Genomic DNA, 20,154 nt, shown 5'->3' on the forward strand with positions numbered 1-20,154 from the left:
AAGAATTTTGTGTGGAGTGGGTTGCTGGTGAGGGAAGAGTTTTATGGGCCAATGTGGTCCATAAACTGAGTAGGGGGTAATTTAACATGTCAGAGTTTATGATGATGAGTGGCTAGGAAATTGTTTATTGTCCTTTTCGGAGGAACAGTAAGAAATAAAAGAAACAGTTCTGAGAAAGAAATAGATAGGCCTGTGGGATGGAAGGGAACAAATGAGAATTAGATGTTGAAAAATATGTCTGATTAATAAAGTACTGTAAACTGAATTGACAGTAATAGTAGGTGAGCAACTTTCCTATATGCTTTCACTTCTGAAGGAATAATAGATTATTTTCCTACCTACCTAGATGCACCTGCCTGTCCTTTTGTAATGTTCCCTGGGCTCCTGGCCCTCTCCATATGCTCTCTGTGACTTGGGGTAACCTTGCCCTGACTTGAAGCTAGAAAATTTTGGAACTGGGGTGGCGCTCTCTTACTCAATGGGCACTTTTTGATGAATGCTAATGAATAAGGTATGGCACAACCATACATAACTCCAAGATAGAAGCCAAAAAAGGAGCAATGTATGGAAGGAAGCTTGGAGCCCAGCGTTCCATAGAGATGGAGAAGGGAGCAAGCCTGGCCAATTCACTAACCCCTTATAAAATGATGAGGAGGCTGAAAACAGAATTTTGATTGGGAACAGAACACAAGCAGCTGGAGCAGATGAGCAACAAAGCTCTGTTGCAACTAAGCAACAAAGATTCTGTTTTCATACAAATATCCTTAGTACAAAAACAAAAGAAGGAAAACTGTAGGGGGGAGTAATGTGCTAAGTAAGCAGAATTGCCTCAAAAAGAAGTTGTTCTAGCCACTATTTCAGAATGGGAATCTTAGAATCTGGTGTTGTGGATATGGTTCACATATCATGGGATTGTGTGTTTTATCTTTTGGGGATTAAAGGTCATATGTTGGTCCTTGGTACAAAGCCAAATGGCAATTTATTAATTTCATTCAGTAAAAATCTATTAACTGCCCCTGTTTTCTAGGCACTTGTACTGTGTGCTTGGGATAGGGCGATATAAGACACTGTCACATAATAAAAAACTTTATACCATTTAACTGTAAGCCACAAGAACAAGTTTTTAAATGTATTGCTTTCAGTTTCACTTTCAATGAAGAATAGATAAAGCAGTCATTCTAGACACTCAATAAATTTAATTGATAGAGTATTAATGCCATCCATATTGTCTTGTAGAAGAAATAACTGAAAGATATCTTTCTCCACTCCCATATTTGTTGGCTCTATTTTAAGGGTTAAAGAAGGAAACAGAAATGTAAACAATTTAACTTTATACATATTTTAATAAATAGTCCAAATGGTTAATAATTGAGGTGAGCACAATTTATTGTTGAAGGCTAAATGTGTTTTTTCAGTTTCAAGAAAATTACTTTTAATAGTTGCCCAGAACAAAAAGGTTGATTTGGCAGCGGAATACTGACGGGAAGTTAGAGAAGTCAATAAAGGAAGTTTTTAGCTAGGAGAGAGTGATTATTCACTCCCATAGTCTCTGCATTGTTATCCATTAGCCATGATAAGAACCTTAGGGAATTCTGAGAGTGTGTCCAGGAAAGGATCTGTCAAACGAGAATAGTATCTCCTCCTTGAGAAAGGAAATAACCAGGGATTCCACAGCTGAGAGGCTGCCAGGGCTCGTGGGATGGAGTAAGGAGATCTTGGCTATCTTTTATGCTCTGCTTGTAATTTAAAGCAAGACATTTGTTTACTCACTGATGAAGTGTGTGTGTGTGTGTGTGTGTGTGTGTGTGTGTGTGGGTTGGGTTTTGGGATGAGGATGCAGGGGCGGGGAGAAGAGTTGGCAAAGAGAAAACTAACATTTATTCAATGCCTTTTATGAGTCAGGCACTGTGCCAGGTACTTCTGCATCCATTAGCTCAATTACACAAAAACCTTGGGAATAGGTATTATTTTCTAGTTTTCCCAGGTGAAATAGCTCAAGTTTGGAGATGTTAAGTCATTTACCCAAAGTTGCACAGCTGACATGTGGTCGGGCTGAGTCTTAAAACCCAGACAGGTTATTTCCAAAGCCTGTGCATTTTACTGAATCACAGTGCACTGCTTGTCTATCCCTGAAGGTGCTTTGAAAATGTGTGAAACTTTTTGTTAAATGCTTTTGAGATGTTTGGGTTAAAAAAAAAAGTAGAAACTACTTCGAATTATGATCAAATACTTTTTGTTACATTCCAGCCTATGTATGGCACCATGCAGACATTTATAATAGTTAAGTAAGCTAGTTCTTGCCTTTCAGGGTCCCATGATCCAAAACAGATGACATTAGCTTAGACAATGGATAAAAAGAAATTTAAAAAGAATTCAAAACAATAGATGATGCAGTAACACTGTGAATAAATATGTATTTACACAATTTGTAAGATTTTATGCTCACTGTTTTTATGTCCCAGGTAGAGTTTGGAGAGTATTAACCTTATTTCCATACAGAGAAATCGTGTCTGGAGATTATTTTTTCTTAGCAAGTCCTTTCCATAATGCAATATCATTCTCTTTGCCCCACCTTCCATTATGCTCCACACTATTTGAGAGACTAAAATGTTACTTAAAATAGTAATCAGTCTCTCGGGGCGCCTGGGTGGCTCAGTCGGTTAAGTGTCCAACTTTAGCTCAGGTCAGATCTCATGGTTTGTGAGTTCGAGCCCCATGTCGGGCTCTGTGCTGACAGCTCAGAGCCTGGAGCCTGCTTTGGATTCTGTCTGTCTGTCTGTCTCTCTCTCTACCTCTACCCTGCTCGTGCTCTGTCTCTGTCAAAAATAAATAAACATTAAAAAATAATAAAAAATAATAATCACTCAATGTAAATAACACCCTTATTTGAGGAGAATCATTATTTCAAATGAGAAATATTGAATTGAATTGAATTGAATTGAAAATATTCCTTCTTCAAAGGAGAAATCAAGTCAGCAGGAGGGGAAAAGGTTTGGTAAGGTATTCTGCAGCTCCTGTGTGTGCTTCCTGCCACATTTCAAGTCTTTGCACTTTTAATTGAGGCCTACCCTGATCACCCTATTTCAGATTGTAACCAACCCCTATCCCCTTAATTATTGGCCCTGGTCTACTTTTTCTTTTCTTTTTCTGTAACACTTATCATCTGCTTAGTATATAATTTGTGCTATATAATTTACCTCATTATGTCTATTGTTTATTGTCTGTCTTCTCTAAATTCTGCTGCTTCTTTCTCTCTTCAGAGTAAAAGCTAGGATCTTTGTTTTTGTTCAGTGATGTACCCCAAGCACCCCAAAACAGTGCCAGGTTCATAATAGGCATTCAAATATTTATTGACCAACTGAGTTTTAGTATAATATCATAGTGTTTTGTTGTTGTTGTTTCAAGTTTTTATTTAAATTCTAGTTAGTTAACATATAGGGTAATACTGGTTTCAGGAGTAGAATTTAGTGATTCATCACTTGCGTATGACACCCAGTGCTCATCACAACAAGTGCCCCTCTTAATACCCATCACCTGTTGAGCCCATCCCCCACCTACCTCCTTCCATCGAAGGAAACAATCAACAAAAATATAGTACTGAGAATGTAATTTTGATCTCCTCATTTTCTTCCTGGAATCATATTCTCCTTTTGTTCTTGTGTGATATGATACTGGATAAGAAGAATTTTAGAGTACTTTTCAGCTCTGAAAGTCAGTGAACCAAGTTGGTGATTATATTCAAATGGTCAAGTTACAGTTCTTTTCCTGCAAAGGACACTATGATTTCTGTGAGTTGATTTTTAAATTTTTATTATTGAAGTATAGTTGACATACAATGTTATATTAGTTTCAGGTGTACAACATAGTGATTTGACAATTTTGTGCATTACACACTACTCACCATGGTAAATGTAGTCACCACCTGTTGCCATACAACATTATGACAGTATCACAGGCTACATTCCCTGTGCTGTACTTTTCACCTCCATGACCTTATTTATTTTATTACTGGAAGTTTGTATGTCTTCATCCATTTCACCTATTTTGCCCACCCCAACCCCACTTTCTTTCTGGCAATTACCAGTTTGTTCTCTGTATTTAAGAGTCTGTTTTGTTTTTTAGGTCCCACATATAAATGAAATGATATGGTTTTGGTGTTTCTCTGTCTGACTTATTTCACTTAGCATATACTACCCTCTAGGTCCATCCACGTTGTCACAAATAGCAAGATTTAATTCCTTTTTATGGTTGAGGAATATGAGTTTAGTATTTTAGTATCATTGTAAGACTCAGAGGGAATTAAAACTGCAAAAACAACTCCTCTTATGTGACAGAGGAAGAAGTGTTTCTCCACAGAGGAAAGAAAAAAGGAATATATTCAAGAGGGAACTAATAGAATCAAACCAAGGAACCATGTTTTCGTCTTCTTGGATGATCAGCTGTTAATAATCCAAATCCTTCATGGGCTACCATTAAGTAAGTCTTTAGCAGAAGCCCCGAGGAGGGGCACTTAGCCAGAATAATTTTAACATAACAACAAAATAGAAAATAAATTATTGAATCATTGATTCCCAATACTTTTGGGTTAGGACCAGTTAGTGGGGAGAGAATGAGTTAGGCTGGTTTTGGGAAGCAGTACAAGTAATCAGAGAACAGTGGGTTGTTTGAATTTATTGGCCATGCCTTGTGAATTTACAGTTGGATTGGCCGGTCCCCAATGTACTTTCCCTTTTTCGTTCTCTCCCACACCTCTCTATTCCTCTATGATTTTTAAAAAAATTCATAAAAAGCTGTCTGATCTGTCTACTCCAAACAATGGAGGTTTATTCCTTATAAACTACCTCTGGACTGCACAGGGTGATCATATGTGATAGCCCTGTATCATTAAAATAAAGCTTAAACACATTTTGTGGTTTTTGTGTCTTCTTCGTTCTTGGTGAGCTTTAAAACTGTTAGAATTAATTCCCTCTTGCATTCTCATACGCCAGGGGCATGTGACTTTCTCTTGGGTATTATACTAATCATACTTTGGCAGGTTTCTCTGGAGCAGATGCAGAAATGATCATACCACTTTCCAGGGTGCATTATTTCAGTTCCAGTTTTAGTTGATGTTCCTGGAAGTCTTTCCTATTCTCCTGTGCTCAGTAGTTTGGACCATACTATCTCCTCAGCTTTCTATCACTTTCTTCCCCCTGTCCACCCCACCTTTTATGTAGAACACCTTTTTATATAGAACTCATGATGTGTCAAAGGCACCTATTTCACTGAAATTCTTTCTATGTTCCCAGTCCCCACAGGGATTAAAGACCTCCCTAAGGTCTTTTGGCAATCCATATACCTCTGGCACAGCACTTACCAAACTGATTATTTGTTCATCTTTCCTGTAGACACTCTCATTTTAACTCTTCCTGCCAGTACCCAACTTATTTGTGCCTGGCACAAAATTGAGACCCAATGAATAGTTTTCAAATGACTGAATTGAATGTGATAGAAGAGAGAATTCTTGTATTCCAGAATTAAAAAAATTAAACATATATACTGAATTTATTTCTCTTGAATTACCTTATTAATTTCTCTGACTTTTTTGGTGATCAAGTTTGAAGAGTGGAGATCATTAGGGAGATATCGAGGGAGGCGTGTTGGACCAGCAGCCTGGGAGGGTGGTGGGGCTGGGGGATCCATGGGCTGGTCATGAGCATCAGCTAGCTCATCTTGGCTCATTCTGAGCACAGAAGATGTGTGCCAAGAAAACCCATTGGACAGAGATGGGACCAGTTTGTTTTTGTGACAGATTTCTTCTTGGGAGGTTGGGGTGGGGGGTGGGGGGGAGGTAGCCCTATAGAACGTTTTTGCCTTTGTCCAGGTTTAGATATTCCTGGTTTTTTTCCTCACTCTTTCATCCCTATGGACTAAAGCTGTTCCTGCGGACTTTTAGCCTGGTCTGAGAGAATGCTAGTTGTGTCCTCTTCTCTTCTTTGTGCTCTCTTCTTTGTGCCTCTCCACAAGCCTTTCCACCCTCACACATCCCGGGCTCTGAAAATGGAAAGATATGGATGCTTTCTTGAGAGATGCTATTCTCTGTGTGGGATGACAAATTCAGAAGATTCTTTTCTGCTCCCCACCCTTACTGTCATCATTTATCAGTTACGTGGGCCATGGTTTTATAACAGCACAGTCTTAAAATGTTCCTTCTAAGTTTAATTTGTCTTCTTTTGGCCTTTTAAGGATGTGAATTGGCTTTAAGCAGTAGACTCCTTTTAGTACGGTCATGTGAGCCTCTTTGTAAGTCTGTTACACCCATCCCACCCACAGGTCTGGAGACTTGTCTGTTTCCCTTTCCTTTAAAACTTTAAAATATATTTTTAAGAAGTGATTGCACTGTAACTTATTCATATAAGCCTTTCCACTGCCTCCCCTTCTTGGGTAGACTTTCTTACAAGAATTTGCTAGCTGTTTCCAAAAAGAGGTCTGTATCTCTATTTTTAAAGCATAAATCCTCTCTTAACTCTGAAGGAGAACTAATTTGGCTTGAGTTTTCTCAGACATGGGAACTTTTAACCTTAGGTCAGTTTTTCACATTTTTGTAAGGGAACTCTGGGGTCCGCAGACAGCATACTGATTGAAATTGGTTCAGTACTGACTCCTACCTATTAGGCATGTAAACTTGGATAAGTCAGCCATGTGGCCCTCAACTTCTTCATCTGTAACATAAGAGGATTAGAGTAGGTAAGTTCTAAGGGCTGCTTTGATTCTATACATATATAGTAGTATTAATATGTGTAGATTACTTATTATGCATCAAGCACTGTTTTAAGTGCTTTCCGCCTAATATAATAGCTTTATTGAGATATAATTTGTATACAATATAATTTACTGTCTAAAAGTGTAAAATTGAGTGGTTTTCAGTGTATTCACAGATGTGTAACCATCACCACAAGTTTAGAGCATCTTTATCACTCCAAAAGAAACCCTGTACCGTTAGCACTCACATTGCACTGGCCCCTGATTCTCCCCCAGCACTGGGCAAGTACTAATCTACTTTGTCTCTATCGATTGGTCTGTTCTAGACATTTCATGTGTGATGATTGCATGGTTGGCTTCTTTCACCTAATGTTTTCATGATGTTTTCAGAGTTCACTCATGTCACAGGAGGTATCAGTACTTCATTCCATTCATGGCTGAAAAATTTTCCATTGTACATACAGATTTACCACATTGTTTCCCACTTTTTAAAAATTGAAGTATAATTAACGTACAGTGTTGTATTAGTTCAGGTGTAAAGCATTGATTCAACAATTCTACACATTACTCAGTGCTCACCACATTTTATTTATCCATTCATCGGTTAATTCACATTTGGGTGACTTCTGCTTTTTTGACTATTATGAATAAGGCCACTGTGAACATTGTTGTACAAGCTTTTGTGTGGACATGTTTTTCTTTCTCTTGGGTCTATACTTGCTGGGTGATATGGTAACTCTGTTTAACCTTTTCAGAAACTGCCAGACTATTCCAAAGTGGCTACACTATTTTCCATCCCAACCAGCAGTATATGAGGTTGTTACTGTCTGTCAATAACACTTATTATTGTCTGTCTTTTTTATTACAGCCATCCTAGTTGGTGTGAAATGATATCTCATTGTTGTTTTGATTGGCATTTCTGTGATGGCTGATGATGTTGAGCATCTTTTCATGTGCTCATTGGCCATTTGTGTATCATATTTGGAGAAATGTCTATTTAGGTCCTTTACCCATTCTATAATGGGCTATTTGCCTTTTTATTATTATATTACTTATATTGTATTTTTATTATTGCTGTAAGAGTTCTTTATATATCCTGGACACAAGTGTCTTATTAGATACATGATTCACGAATATTCTTTCTCATTCTGTGGTCTGTCTTTTTACTTTCTTGATGGTTTCTGTTGAAGCCCAAATGTTTTTAAAGTTTGGTGAACTCCAAACTTTTTATGTTTTCTTTTGTTGCTTGTGCTTTTAGTCATATTTAAGAAAGCTTTGCCTAGCCTGAGTTATAGAGATTCACTCCTGTGTTTTCTTTTGAGAGTCTTAACAGCTTTAACTCTTAAGAGTTTGAGTTGGTGTGGGAAAGGGGTTCAATTTATTCTTTTGTCTGTAGATATTCAGTTGTCCCTGCACATTTACTGAATTTAGAGCAATATATATCTAACTTGTTTACTCTTTATAGTAACCCTTTGAGGTAGGTCCTGTTAATTCCCCCAGGGAGGAAAGAAAGGTCACGTATCTTACCCATGTTCACTCACCTACTGCATGGGCAAACTAGGCAGTTTGTCCTCAGAGGCCATGCTCTAATTACAAATTGACTCTCACTAACCTGCCTTCTTACCTACTTACCTTTGACAGGGAAGAATAACCTTGAAAATAGTCATAAAAAGAAAACATTTTATTTCTTATATGTTGTGGTTTACTGAAATGCTTCTGCTTTCTTAACCTGTCTGTGGTTGGTGAATTCGGTTAGTTGTAGCACTGGCTAATACAAATTCAGGGTCACAGTTTCAATTCCTAATAGTTTGACGACAAGGGCTTTATCACCTCTCTGACACTGTAGTCAACCGTATTAGTCTTAGTCACCAGACAGATCAACTTAGAGGGAGGATAGCCATTACTAGTTCTAGAATACCACTGGACCACACAGGTTCTAGCAGTGGTGGGCCAGGAGCCCTACTTCCCTCTCACACTCTAAAACTGTATTTTTAAGTTTTCTAAAGAATGTTTCCATTAAGAGCATGAGAGTAGGAGCAAAGACCTCAGGTCTTGTTCAGACACTGCTACTTGGTGGCTCTGCAGATTTGCCCTCACTTTATCTTAATTAGGGGTGGGCTTAAACCAGCATTGTCTGACCTAGTTCATTTGTAGGACTTTCATATGATTAAACAGATGTGAGTAATATAAATTTTTAAAAGTTGGAGTCTATAAAAATTTTCATAGTCTTTCTCAAGCTTGCTTAGTGATTCATCTGCTTGAATGGACTGAGTACCAAATGCCTGGAGAAATAGAATTCTCTTTAGTCAAGCTTTCAATTATCCCCATCTTCTATGAAGTAATTTCCTTTGGTCTCTCGGTAAATTTTTTTTTTTTTTTTTTTTTTTTTTTACCATTTGGTTTATACCCATTTACATGACTGTCACTTTATTCAGAGAAATCAGCCATGTTGCAGTGTAACAGAACAAATGTAGAATATCACAGTAGCTCGTGGTAGGGATGCATAAAGCAAGATGTGATTGATGTCTGTCCCGCTCACCAGGCTGTAAATAACCCAGAAGCAGGGACACTGTCTCTTTTTACTCACAGCTATATCCCCAGTGCCTAGTTTAAGACCCAGTAAGTGTTTTGAGTGAGGAAGAGGAACCTTAAGGGACATTTTGAAGAGGCAAATAGTTAGTCATACTATATTTCAAACAGGAGACTGTTCAGTTGAACATTCAGTTTTAAGGCTGGTAGTCTTCTATTTTAATAGCTAAGGGATTTGGCAGCAAGGAGAAAGAAAAGAAAAAGCTCAATATATAAACTACAGAGAAACACACTGTGGGCAGTTAGGATGAAGCTTGGTGTGCTGGTTTCACTTTTCATAAAAGAGAAAAATCAAGAGAAAGGAAATAATGCTATAAATGTGCAGAGCAGGAGGAAGAATTTGAAAGGCTGGTAAGTTTAATTAGTAATAATGCCATCCCATTTTCAGACAGCTTTTTACATATATAATGTACTCGTGATACGACACTCATAACAACCTAGGAAGACAGGTTGCTCAAGTGGAATCAGCCTCATTTTACAGATGAGGAAGCAAATTCAGAGTTTGTAATTTACCGTGTTCAAAAGCTTGTAGGTAGTGAGATTGGAACTTGACCCATATCTTTAGACTGTGAGCTTAGTATTTTTCTTATGTTCCTCACCCCAACCTCAAGAAAAAAGTAACTGAATTTAAATTTAATTAGGTGATCTTTTATCTGTTCTCCCTATTAATCCAGCATGGAGCAGGGGAAAATCTACTCCCCTCCCCCGCTTTTTTTAAGAACCAGTGAATAGTTGTCCAAGTAGACATTTATCTTCAGTGGGATTTTATTTCATAAAAATACTTTGAAGTACTTGTGAGGTAACTGTGAAGGCATGTCATGTCGTTGGCATAATGAGTCACTTTAACCGTCTAGCTATTCTTGAGGTAAGAGAAGACAGAAGATTGGGGGATTTTTTGTTTGGTGAGTCTGTATGGTGAGCAGATACATAGTTGGTCAGCTGCTGGCTGTTGAACTGAAATAATGAAGTAGGTCTGTTCTGATGACCGTGTTCTGTGGAAGAGCTGATCACTTCTGCCTGAGAATTCATTATTTTTTCTTGTTCTTCTGTAACCAGGTTTTGAAGGGATCACCTGTGAGCGGAATATTGATGACTGCCCTAACCACAAGTGTCAGAATGGAGGAGTTTGTGTGGACGGGGTTAATACTTACAACTGCCGCTGCCCCCCTCAGTGGACAGGTATGCACGCTGTGGTGACTCAGTCAGAAGGGGAGGTGGGTTGGTGACCAGAGGCAGGCTGCTAGTGAAGTGAGCATCTTTTACAAGGCTCTCTGTGCTACATCATTGGGTATAGTGCTAACCCCATATGTTCTCTTATTATGTTCATTTAAAGAAAAATCTTTTTACAGGTATTTATTGGGCAGCTGCTCTGAACTCAGCACCATGCTGAGGTGTTCTGGCAGGTATGAGGGAAGGGCATGACTGACAGACTCTGAGGTCTGGGAAAAGCAGCACATTGCCCGGAACATAGCAGATACTTAATAAATATTTGAGAGGAAGAGAACATAATTAACTATGAAAATATAAATGTTCTTACCACACTTACAAACAAATGGTTACTATCTGAAGTAATGGATGTGTTAACTCACACATATATCAAATCATCACATTGTATACTCTAAACTTCTACGATGTTATATGTCAACTATATCTCAGTAAAGCTGGGATAAAACGTACAACTCGTTAAGTTTTGGTGTAGTATCAAAGAATAATCATAATTGTATGAAAAAGCTATTGAAATACTCTTCCTTCTTCCAACTAAAAAGTGAAAATAAGTTATACACACTACAAGAGTTCAGAGCTTATTCATGGACAGAAATCTGTTTCATCTTATTGTCATGTCCTGTAATTATGCAAAGGATAATTGCAGGGCAGGTACTGTTGATGACATTATTATTTAAAAAAATTTTTTTCTTTTTAAGCTTATTTATTTTTGACACAGAGAGAGAGTGCAAGCGTGAGCAGGGGAGGGGCAGAGAGAGGGGGAGACACAGAATCCGAAGCAGGCTCCAGGCTCTGAGCTGTCAGCACAGAGCTCGCCGCGGGGCTCGAACTCACGAGCTGTGAGATCATGACCTGAGCCAAAGTCGGACATTTAACCAACTGAGCCACCCAGGCTTGATGACATTATTTTTATGACACCCGTCTACATTTCTAATTTTTTTCCTTTTTTGTATCCCCTTTTGCACATACGATAGATTTTTCGGCCTCTGACATTAGAAGAGTAGTCTTGCTTAATTTTACAGCCTCTTGGAAGTGTCTGATGTTGTCTCAGGCAGATTTTCCACTTATTTTTGAAAGTTAAGTGATTTTATGCAGACATTTGGTTCTAATTTCTGTTTACATCTGTTTATCTAACTGAAAGTGGAAACAATTAAGAGCTGATTAAGTGACTAAGAACTGAGCCCTTTTGAGAGAACTTGATGATTTAATGTGGAAACCCAAGAATAAGCTAATGTTATAAGGAAGAAACTCCAGCACCAGGGAGGGATTTTGCCCAGCAAAGAAGTCTTAATGTTGGATTGCCGCCATTACTACCTGGTATTCTTTAGTCTCCAAATTGCTTTCCCTTATCTGTAGCAGCTAATTATTTAGAGTACTCTTTAGATCTGTACACTATGAATAGAAAAAGATTAAAAGGGTTTAAAACTTTAATAACATGATTTCCTGGAAGGGCACACATTTTTGCTTTTAATCCCCAGATTGTTCTTTTTAATACTTTTCTACTGGGTTTCCCTAGTATTGGACTTCCTCTAGAATTTCTTCTTGGTGTCTTGATCCTAGGACCTCACTCTCAACCCTCTGCTCTTTCTGTCATATTCTCTCTCCTCTTTAGCTTTTGCCATTTCTCTGGTAGGTTTTTTCAGAGACCATTTTTTTCAATTCAAAAAAATTACTGCAAAGTAATGATAATAATAACTGGAAAAATTAAAATTTTTCTCTTTTTAATGATCCTTACAGTGATATTGGACAGGATGAGATGCTTGTTGGGAATTTGACCCCATTCTAATAATCTCCTTGCCCTGTGGGAGAGTGTCTCTTTGTTATATTAGGTACTAAGGCTTCTGATGCCAATAAAGATTAAATGCTATCGTGATTTCATTGCTGAATTTTCTTTGATACTACACTCAGTTTTCTGCTTTGATATTAACTAGGAAGGTGCACTCTTGGGGAAAGCTCTGCCAGTGAAATGATATTTTAATACAATTTCATACCCCAGGATTTTTAAGAAGTACCTCTTTATATGAACATCCTTATAGGATGTTTCTTTCTCCATGTGTGTGTGCATTTTTTTAGAAAGGTTGGCAGAAATGCTGGATAAGTTCACTGTGGCAATATTTATTTCTTTTGATGTGCTGTCATTTAAAGTGACTCTCAGTCTTCGGTTTCCCACCACAGATTTCCTTCCTCTTTTTTCACTCATGCCAATTCTTTGATTTCTAGTGGCAGCCTTGTTTTTTTTTTTTTTTTTTTTTTAATTTTTTTTAACACTTATTTATTTTTGAGAGACAGAGACAGTGTGAGCAGGAGAGGGGCAGAGAGAGAGAGAGAGAGAGAGAGAGAGAGAGAGAGAGAGAGAGAGAGAGAATCTGAAGCAGGTTCCGGGCTCTGAGCTGTCAGCACAGAGTCTGACGCAGGGCTAGAACTCATGAACCGGGAGATCATGACCTGAGCTGAAGCCAGACACTTAACCGACTGAGCCACCCAGGCGCCCCCAGTGGCAGCCTTGTTGTTTGCTATCCCCATCACTGACAGGGTCAAGTCCAAGGTCCTTCCTCTGTTATATGAATTCCTTCCTGGCCCCAGCCCTGTTTGCTTCTCCATTCTTCTCATGTATCCAACAGCGCTTCATACTCCAGCGATAAGAACTGCTTCCAGTTCTCCCACATCTAACCACATCCTATGTCTTCACTCACACAGTTCTTTTTCTACAGCTTTCCCTTCTCCGCTCCTTTCCCTGTAGTCCTCACCAGTTTTGCCTGCCTGGTTTAGTTCAGGTGACTGCCTCCTTCGGGGAATTTTCCATGACCTCCCTCCAGGTTGAGCTAGGTATTCTCTGGGTTCTCTTACTACCCCATACATTCATCGGTGACAGTGCTCGCCACATTCGTATTGGCTTTATTAAATGGTTGAGGTGAGGAAGATACTGAGTTATGGGGTGACTGAACTATTGTTGAGGATACCACTTTCTAGAACTCTTTACAGACCTTTGTTCTCAGTAGCATACAGCTGAGCTGTTCGCCATCCCAGCCCTCACCTCATTCTGAGAAGAATAAAAAGAAAATTGGGCATCACAGTGTTCCTTTTTCTATTGATATCAGAGCTATAAATTCAGATTAATATTTTCTGTTTTATACAAATTAAAGAAATGAATGGGACTGGGCTGGGAGTTAACTAATGTTTGTTAGTAACCAGATAATGTGCTAATTACAGTGTTTTATTTTGTGTGTTCTTTGTGATAACTGTATTAGGGGTAGTGTTTATTAAATATGATGATGGATATTGAGAAGGGTTAAACAGTTTACTCAAGGCACATAGTGGTTGGGTTAGGGTTTGAATCTAGACTTGTTGAACTCCAAGTCTGTGCTCAAATCTGTGGTCTTTTTTCTATACAAATTGACTCTATGGGTTGTTTTTTAAAATTTTTTAAAGATTTTGAGCCTTTTTATTTTATTTATTTAAAAAAATTTAATGTTTTTATTTAGTTTTGAGAGAGAGACAGACAGACAAACAGAGCGTGAGCAGGGGAGGGGCAGAGAGAGAGGGAGACACAGAATCCAAAGCAGGCTCCAGGCTCTGAGCTGTCAGCACGGAGCCCAACGTGGGGCTCAAACTCATGAACTGTGAGATCATGACCTGAGCCTGAAGTCAGACGCTCAACTGACTGAGCCACCCAGGTGCTCCTGAGTCTGTTTAATAGACTAAGTTCAATTTACAGTTCTATTATTTTAGAAAATGGTGATTCATTCTTTGATTTTTTTTCCATTTTAGAAATTTTCCTGGTTACTTTGAAATTAGAAGTCAATATTGAGTTAATATTTTATTCAGTCTGGTGATTTTTTTTTTTTTTTACTATATCCAAGAGCCTTATTGCAGCTTTGTTCAGAACTCCTCCTATAATTTGTAGCTGTAGAGTTGAAGTATGAACTGTTATTTGATCTGGCTTTTGATGCAATAGTAAAGAAGGGTTGGAGTTATCTACTAGGAGAGGAAATGAAGTTCTAGGTATCTGAAAAAGAATGGATGGGATTAGGGGCGCCTGGGTGGCTCAGTTGCTTATGCATCTGACTCTTGATTTTGGCTCAGGATGAGGTCAGGATCTCATGATTTGTGGGTTCGAGCCCCACATCACACTCTGTGCTGACAGTGCAGAGCCTGCTTTGAAATTCTTCCCTGTCCTGCATGGCACTGTCTCTCAAAATAAATAAATAAATAAACTTAAAAAAGAATGGATGGGATTACATAGTTGAAGAAATTAGGTATCATTTTGAAATAAAGGAGATTTGTAAATTTGCCATGTTTTTTTAATTATGTTTTTTATTTTAATTCCAGTGCTGTTAACATACAGCATATTAGTTTTAAAATTTTTTTAAATGTTTATTTATTTTTGAAATAGAGAGAGACAGAGCATGAGCGGGGGAGGGGCAGAGAGAGAGGGAGACACAGAATCCTAAGAAGGCTCTAGGCTCCGAGCTGTCAGCACAGAGCCTGACGCGGGGCTCGAACTCATGAACTATGAGATCACGACCTGAGCCTAAGTCGGATGCTTAACTGACTGAGCCACCCAGGTGCCCAGCATTATATTAGTTTTTAATGACAGGAGCCCGATAGGTACTGTGTTGTTTTATAACTGCACAGATGCAGAAGGTTTGGTCTTTTGTAGCAAGTTCTGGGCTTCAAGATGACCAGAAATGTTTTCCAAGTCTTTTCATGGTTTGATTTGGGATAAATGAGTCAGCTTCCTTTTCTTCAGAAGGCTTTATTTGCTATCCATGGAGCTAATATCTCTTAGTTACTTTATTGGGGTATTGGGAGAATAAATGGCTCAATGAAAAGCTTTTTGAGCCTTTCATTTATCATGTAAATTAAATTTCATTTAAATGTAATGGTAAATTACAATTACAACTGTGAATTGTACTTTTCATGTAAAAAACATTGTAGATCCATGCTGTTTGATACGGTAATCATTAGCCATATTTTGCTGTTGAGTATCTGAAGTGTGGCAGGTTGAATTGAGATGTGCTACAGCTGTAAAATACCTGATTTTGAATTTTTTAAATAGTTTACTTATTTTAGGGAGAGAGACAGAGACAGAGTGTGGGTGGGGGGAGGGGCAGAGAGCTAGGGAGACACAGAATCCGAAGCAGGCTCCAGGCTCTCAGCTGTCAGCACAGAGCCCGACGTGGGGCTTGAACTCATGAACCATGAGATCATGACCTGAACCGAAGTCGGATGGTTAACTGACTGAGCCACCCAGGTGCCCCTAAATACCTGATTTTGAAAATTTAGCATGCAAGATAAATGTAAAATGTCTTGCTAATAATGTTTTAAATATTGGTTAGATACCAAAATGATAGTGTTTGGGATATATTGAACTAGATAAAATAAGATATGAAAGTTGGTTTCATTGGTTTCTTTTTCCTTTTTTTTTTTTTTTTTTTGAGAGGAGACAAAGCAGGTTTATTAGGGTTCTGGGGCCAAGGATGCCTAAGGCCTGAGTTAAGGCAGCTCAGCTGGTTCTCATGGCCCAAGGGGCAGGTCAGGGCAGTGAGAAGGGGTGTCTTTTTCCTTTTTTTAAGTGCTAGCAGAAAATTTTAAATTATATCTGTGTGTTTCATGATACTCCTGTCAGACAGCACTACGTCAGGTGGAAGGGTGTTCTGTAGGCATTACCATTGCTGCTACTGTGCTGGAGCATCATCTCTGATCCGGGGGAGTAGAAGGATAGACTTGCAACTGTCTGCACAGGGGGGGTTGGGTTGGCCTCATCAGAAGAAAGCATGTCGGCCTTGTTCTGGTGTGATTTCCACATCAGTTTGGGACAGAACTGTGTTCTGATCTAGTCTTTTCACCTGACATGGCCGTCTAGAATAGTATCAGTTTGTACCTTCAAAAGCTACCACTCTTCTGGATGAACTAAAGCCCAGGTGAAAGAAAGAAATTGGTGTTGGGGGTTGGGCAAATGGTTTCCTTTTTTATAGGGATTTTATTGTAGAGAGAAGTCTGAGTAGTTGGATATTCCTTTAGGAAATGGAAATAAACCTAAGGATTTGATGAAGCCTGAGCACAAATGTCTTTACTATTACTGTATTTGGCCCCAAGATATCTTATGAGAGAAGTTCTGCTCTGGCAGATATCCACTTAAGAGAAAACAAAGTTATAAAAGGCCCCCAAATTAATTAAAGCAGCGTAGATTAATGTTTTGTCTACATGGATAGCTATTTGGATTTTCTTTTTAAAGGTTCATTTCCTTCAGAATTAAAGTTGCCTCTAGACTCAACTCACAAATTCCTCTCTGGCAACTCTTGGTTTGGGTTCACTCCTAGGGCAGACGTGATTTATTTTCCTGTGCTTGTTATTAACCCAGAAATGTAATTTCAGCTTGGGCTTGGAATAGTGCTCTGGGACGCTAAGCAGAAGTGAACAATGGAAGTTAGGTGGACATGAGTCAAATAAAACCAACCACATTTTCTCTCCACTCTCCTTTTATAACATGATGAGCCCGAAGAGTTGGTTACAATTCCCTTTATTGTTAGTTGCTCCAATTTCAGTAAAAACTTTTGGCATGAATCAGCAAGTACATATTGCCAAAGGTGGTGCGTGAGCTCCTGTGTCTGGGAATGGAGTCTTTTCGTGGCAGTATTTTGATTTTGAATTAGATGTCTCATTTCAGTCTCACCTCTGGTTGGTGACAAGCTGCTCCCTAGGATGAGACTTTTGTCACAACCACTTCTCTGTTTGTTAAATATTGTAGGATTGGAGGGTTTTGGTTGAGAGTGGAAACTATTCGTATCTGGGACTACACAAGTGTTCTCATTTGTATTTTGCATGAGGGAACAGGAACGTAAATCTCCCATTTCAATTTCTCTGCTGTGAACTTGATTGTGAGGACTTGATGAAAGCCTGTTTTCTGGAATTCTCCTTCCCCACCCAATTTCAGTTTTCTGTCAGCTGGGCAGACTGTCAGGGTGCTGACCTGAATCACCCTCGTCCCAAAGGTCTCAGAGTTGATGAGTGGTCATGTTGGTGTGAACAGGGGTGAGTAGTTAGGATAGCTCCCCACAAAATGCAGGAGGCGAGAATGAGGGATTTTTTGTGCCCCGGTGGTCCATGACTCCATGTCCGGCATTGGCTGTCTCCAAGGCTAGATCCATTTTCACTCCATGGCTTTTCAAGCTCCCACAGAATGGTTGTAAGATAGCTTCTATAACATATTTATTGAATATACTGTTATATCCAGTATACTATGCTGGATGCTATAAGAGACACAGAGAAGAAAGAAATCAATTCTTTTAAGAGTGGTCAAATTTGCTAGGAAGAAAGAAGAAAGTCTATATGTAACCACAGTAGGAGGTAGAAACTATGAATCAACATGAGTTTGAAAGAAGAGATGGATAGGAATTGGGGGCCATCTAAGTAGTTGGTTGGATGAAGGGGGAAACAGAGCAGAGTTAGCTTCTGTTTTGAATCTGCATAATGGGAGAATGTGGATTCTACTGACAGAGACAGAAATGGACTAGAGATGCTGGTGAGTTTTCCAAGAGGAAAACACTTAACAGTAAGACCCAGGAGGTCAGAATTAGAGGCAGGGGCTCTAGACTCAGATTTTGAATGTTGCTTTTGTTTGCCCTGGGAATGTTTCAGGTCTGTAAGGGAAGTGTGTGGTGTGAGAACAGAAAGTTTGGATCTAAATTGTGAAAAATGTTCACATTTCAGAAAATGGAGGAGGAAAGGGATCCAAAGAAGGAAGGTGGGGGAAGGGGATGTGTGCCTGTTGGGAAAAGCTTTGCCATGACAGCATCCCTGAGCCAGGGGCTGCATTTTAAGACTGTGCCCTTGACTCAGCTCTGCATGCTTCTGTGGTGGCATCTGTGATATTTTACCACTGTTACTGGTTTATATGCTTACCTCACCTGAGAGACTCTCAGCCTCTGGAGGATGGGGGTGGTCTTACTTATTTTGGCATTCTCAGGACCAATGGTAACAAATAGTAGTTTTTGAATGAATGACCACCAAGACACTGAGATAAGAATGATAACTGCAAAGAGTTAGTAAGCATTTTTGAGGTCATTGGAAATCTTCTAAAATGTAGTTTCAGTATAAAGGAGAGAAGGAAGCCAAATTGCAAGGGGTTAAATTGGGAGGGGGGGAAGGTGGGTGTGGAGGAAGGGGGAAGAGTGGGTGTAGATCACTTACTCAAGAGTTTTGTGAGCTAAAAAGGGGAGAAATGCAGGGCAGTAGCTGTAGGGGACAGAAACTTCATTCATTCATTCATTCATTCATTCATTCATTCATCATGCATTCATATGATAGACCATAGAACCTAGGCTAGATGAAGTAAGGCAGCTAGAAGGGGGTTGGCTAATGAACTGGGTTATTTAGGAGGGCTTGACTCTTACAAGTGTTAGTAGGGGATAATTAGGTGAAATGGTTGTTGGGAATGGGAAAGGAGGGAAATGGGAAGTTATCATCAGAGTTGAAGTACCAAATTTGAGAACTTAGGGTTGGAACAATGAGTGTCTCATAATTAGATCCAAAATGTGAATGTGCTTGTGATATGGAGCAGATATGGAGGCTGTTGGGTTGAGAAAAATAAGAACTCTTGGCTTAGATGACCTTATTAGTCCTCAACTCAGGTATTTAATTTAATGGGAGATGGGAAGGGAAGGGGTAAGATTTTAAGTCACATGTGTAAGTCATTCAGGGATGTGGAGATTGGTCTATGAGGACAACAGAAAGATGTGAGATGATTTAAACTATTAGTATTTAGGGGCACCTGGGCTTCCGACTTCAGCTTAGGTCATGATCTCGCTGTTCATGGGTTCGAGCCCCACATTGGGCTCTGGGCTTGGAGCCTAGAGCCTGCTTCAGATTCTGTGTCTCTCTGTCCCTTTCCCCAGCTCATGCTCTGTCTCTCTCTCTCAAAAATAAATAAACATTAAAAAAAATTTTAATAAAAATAAATTATTGGTATTAGTTTTTTTTAAATATGCCTGTATAGAAAAATTTGCATATGAATCCATCTCTACTTTTTAGTGTCAAAAGTGAAACTTTTGCGTATACTAACTGCCTCTTCTGTAAGATGAGGAATAAGCATACTTTTAGTTTTATTATATCTTTTTTTCATTCTCCAGATTTTGTTTATATGATCTGGGATTTAAAAATTCATACTAGGGGCGCCTGGGTGGCTCAGTTGGTTGAGCGGCCGACTTTGGCTCAGGTCACGATCTCGCGGTCTGTGAGTCCGAGCCCTGCGTCAGGCTCTGTGCTGACAGCTCAGAGCCTGGAGTCTGCTTCGGATTCTGTGTCTCCCTCTCTCTCTGCCCCTCCCCTGCTCAAGCTCTGTGTGTGTCTCTCTCAAAAATAAATAAACATTAAAAAAAATTTTTTTAATTCATACCATAGTATTGCTGTTGAATTTTAAAATCTTATGCCTTTTCTTTTTTTATTTAAACTCAAATTAGTTAACATACAGTATAGTCTTGGCTTCAGGAGTAGAACCCAGTGATTCATCTCTTACATATGACACCCAGTGCTCATCACAGAAAGTGCCTTCCTTAATGTCCACCACCCATTTAACTCATCCCCCCACTTACCTCACCT

At 39.1% G+C, this 20,154-nt stretch overlaps 1 protein-coding gene across 2 annotated transcripts in view; it reads left to right on the top strand.

Moving 5' to 3' along the window:
- Positions 1 to 20,154, top strand: part of NOTCH2 (notch receptor 2) — a 163,875-nt gene that overhangs the window by 73,077 nt on the left and 70,644 nt on the right. For both annotated transcript variants that reach the window (XM_053890598.1, XM_019458028.2), the window contains exon 5: positions 10,387 to 10,509. In XM_053890598.1, coding sequence (XP_053746573.1) covers positions 10,387 to 10,509 — 123 coding nt within the window. The remainder of the gene's footprint in view (positions 1 to 10,386; positions 10,510 to 20,154) is intronic.

The sequence above is a fragment of the Panthera pardus genome, unplaced genomic scaffold (genome assembly GCF_024362965.1).
Source record: "Panthera pardus isolate Hobbes unplaced genomic scaffold, ASM2436296v1 HiC_scaffold_11, whole genome shotgun sequence".
NCBI lineage: Eukaryota > Metazoa > Chordata > Mammalia > Carnivora > Felidae > Panthera > Panthera pardus.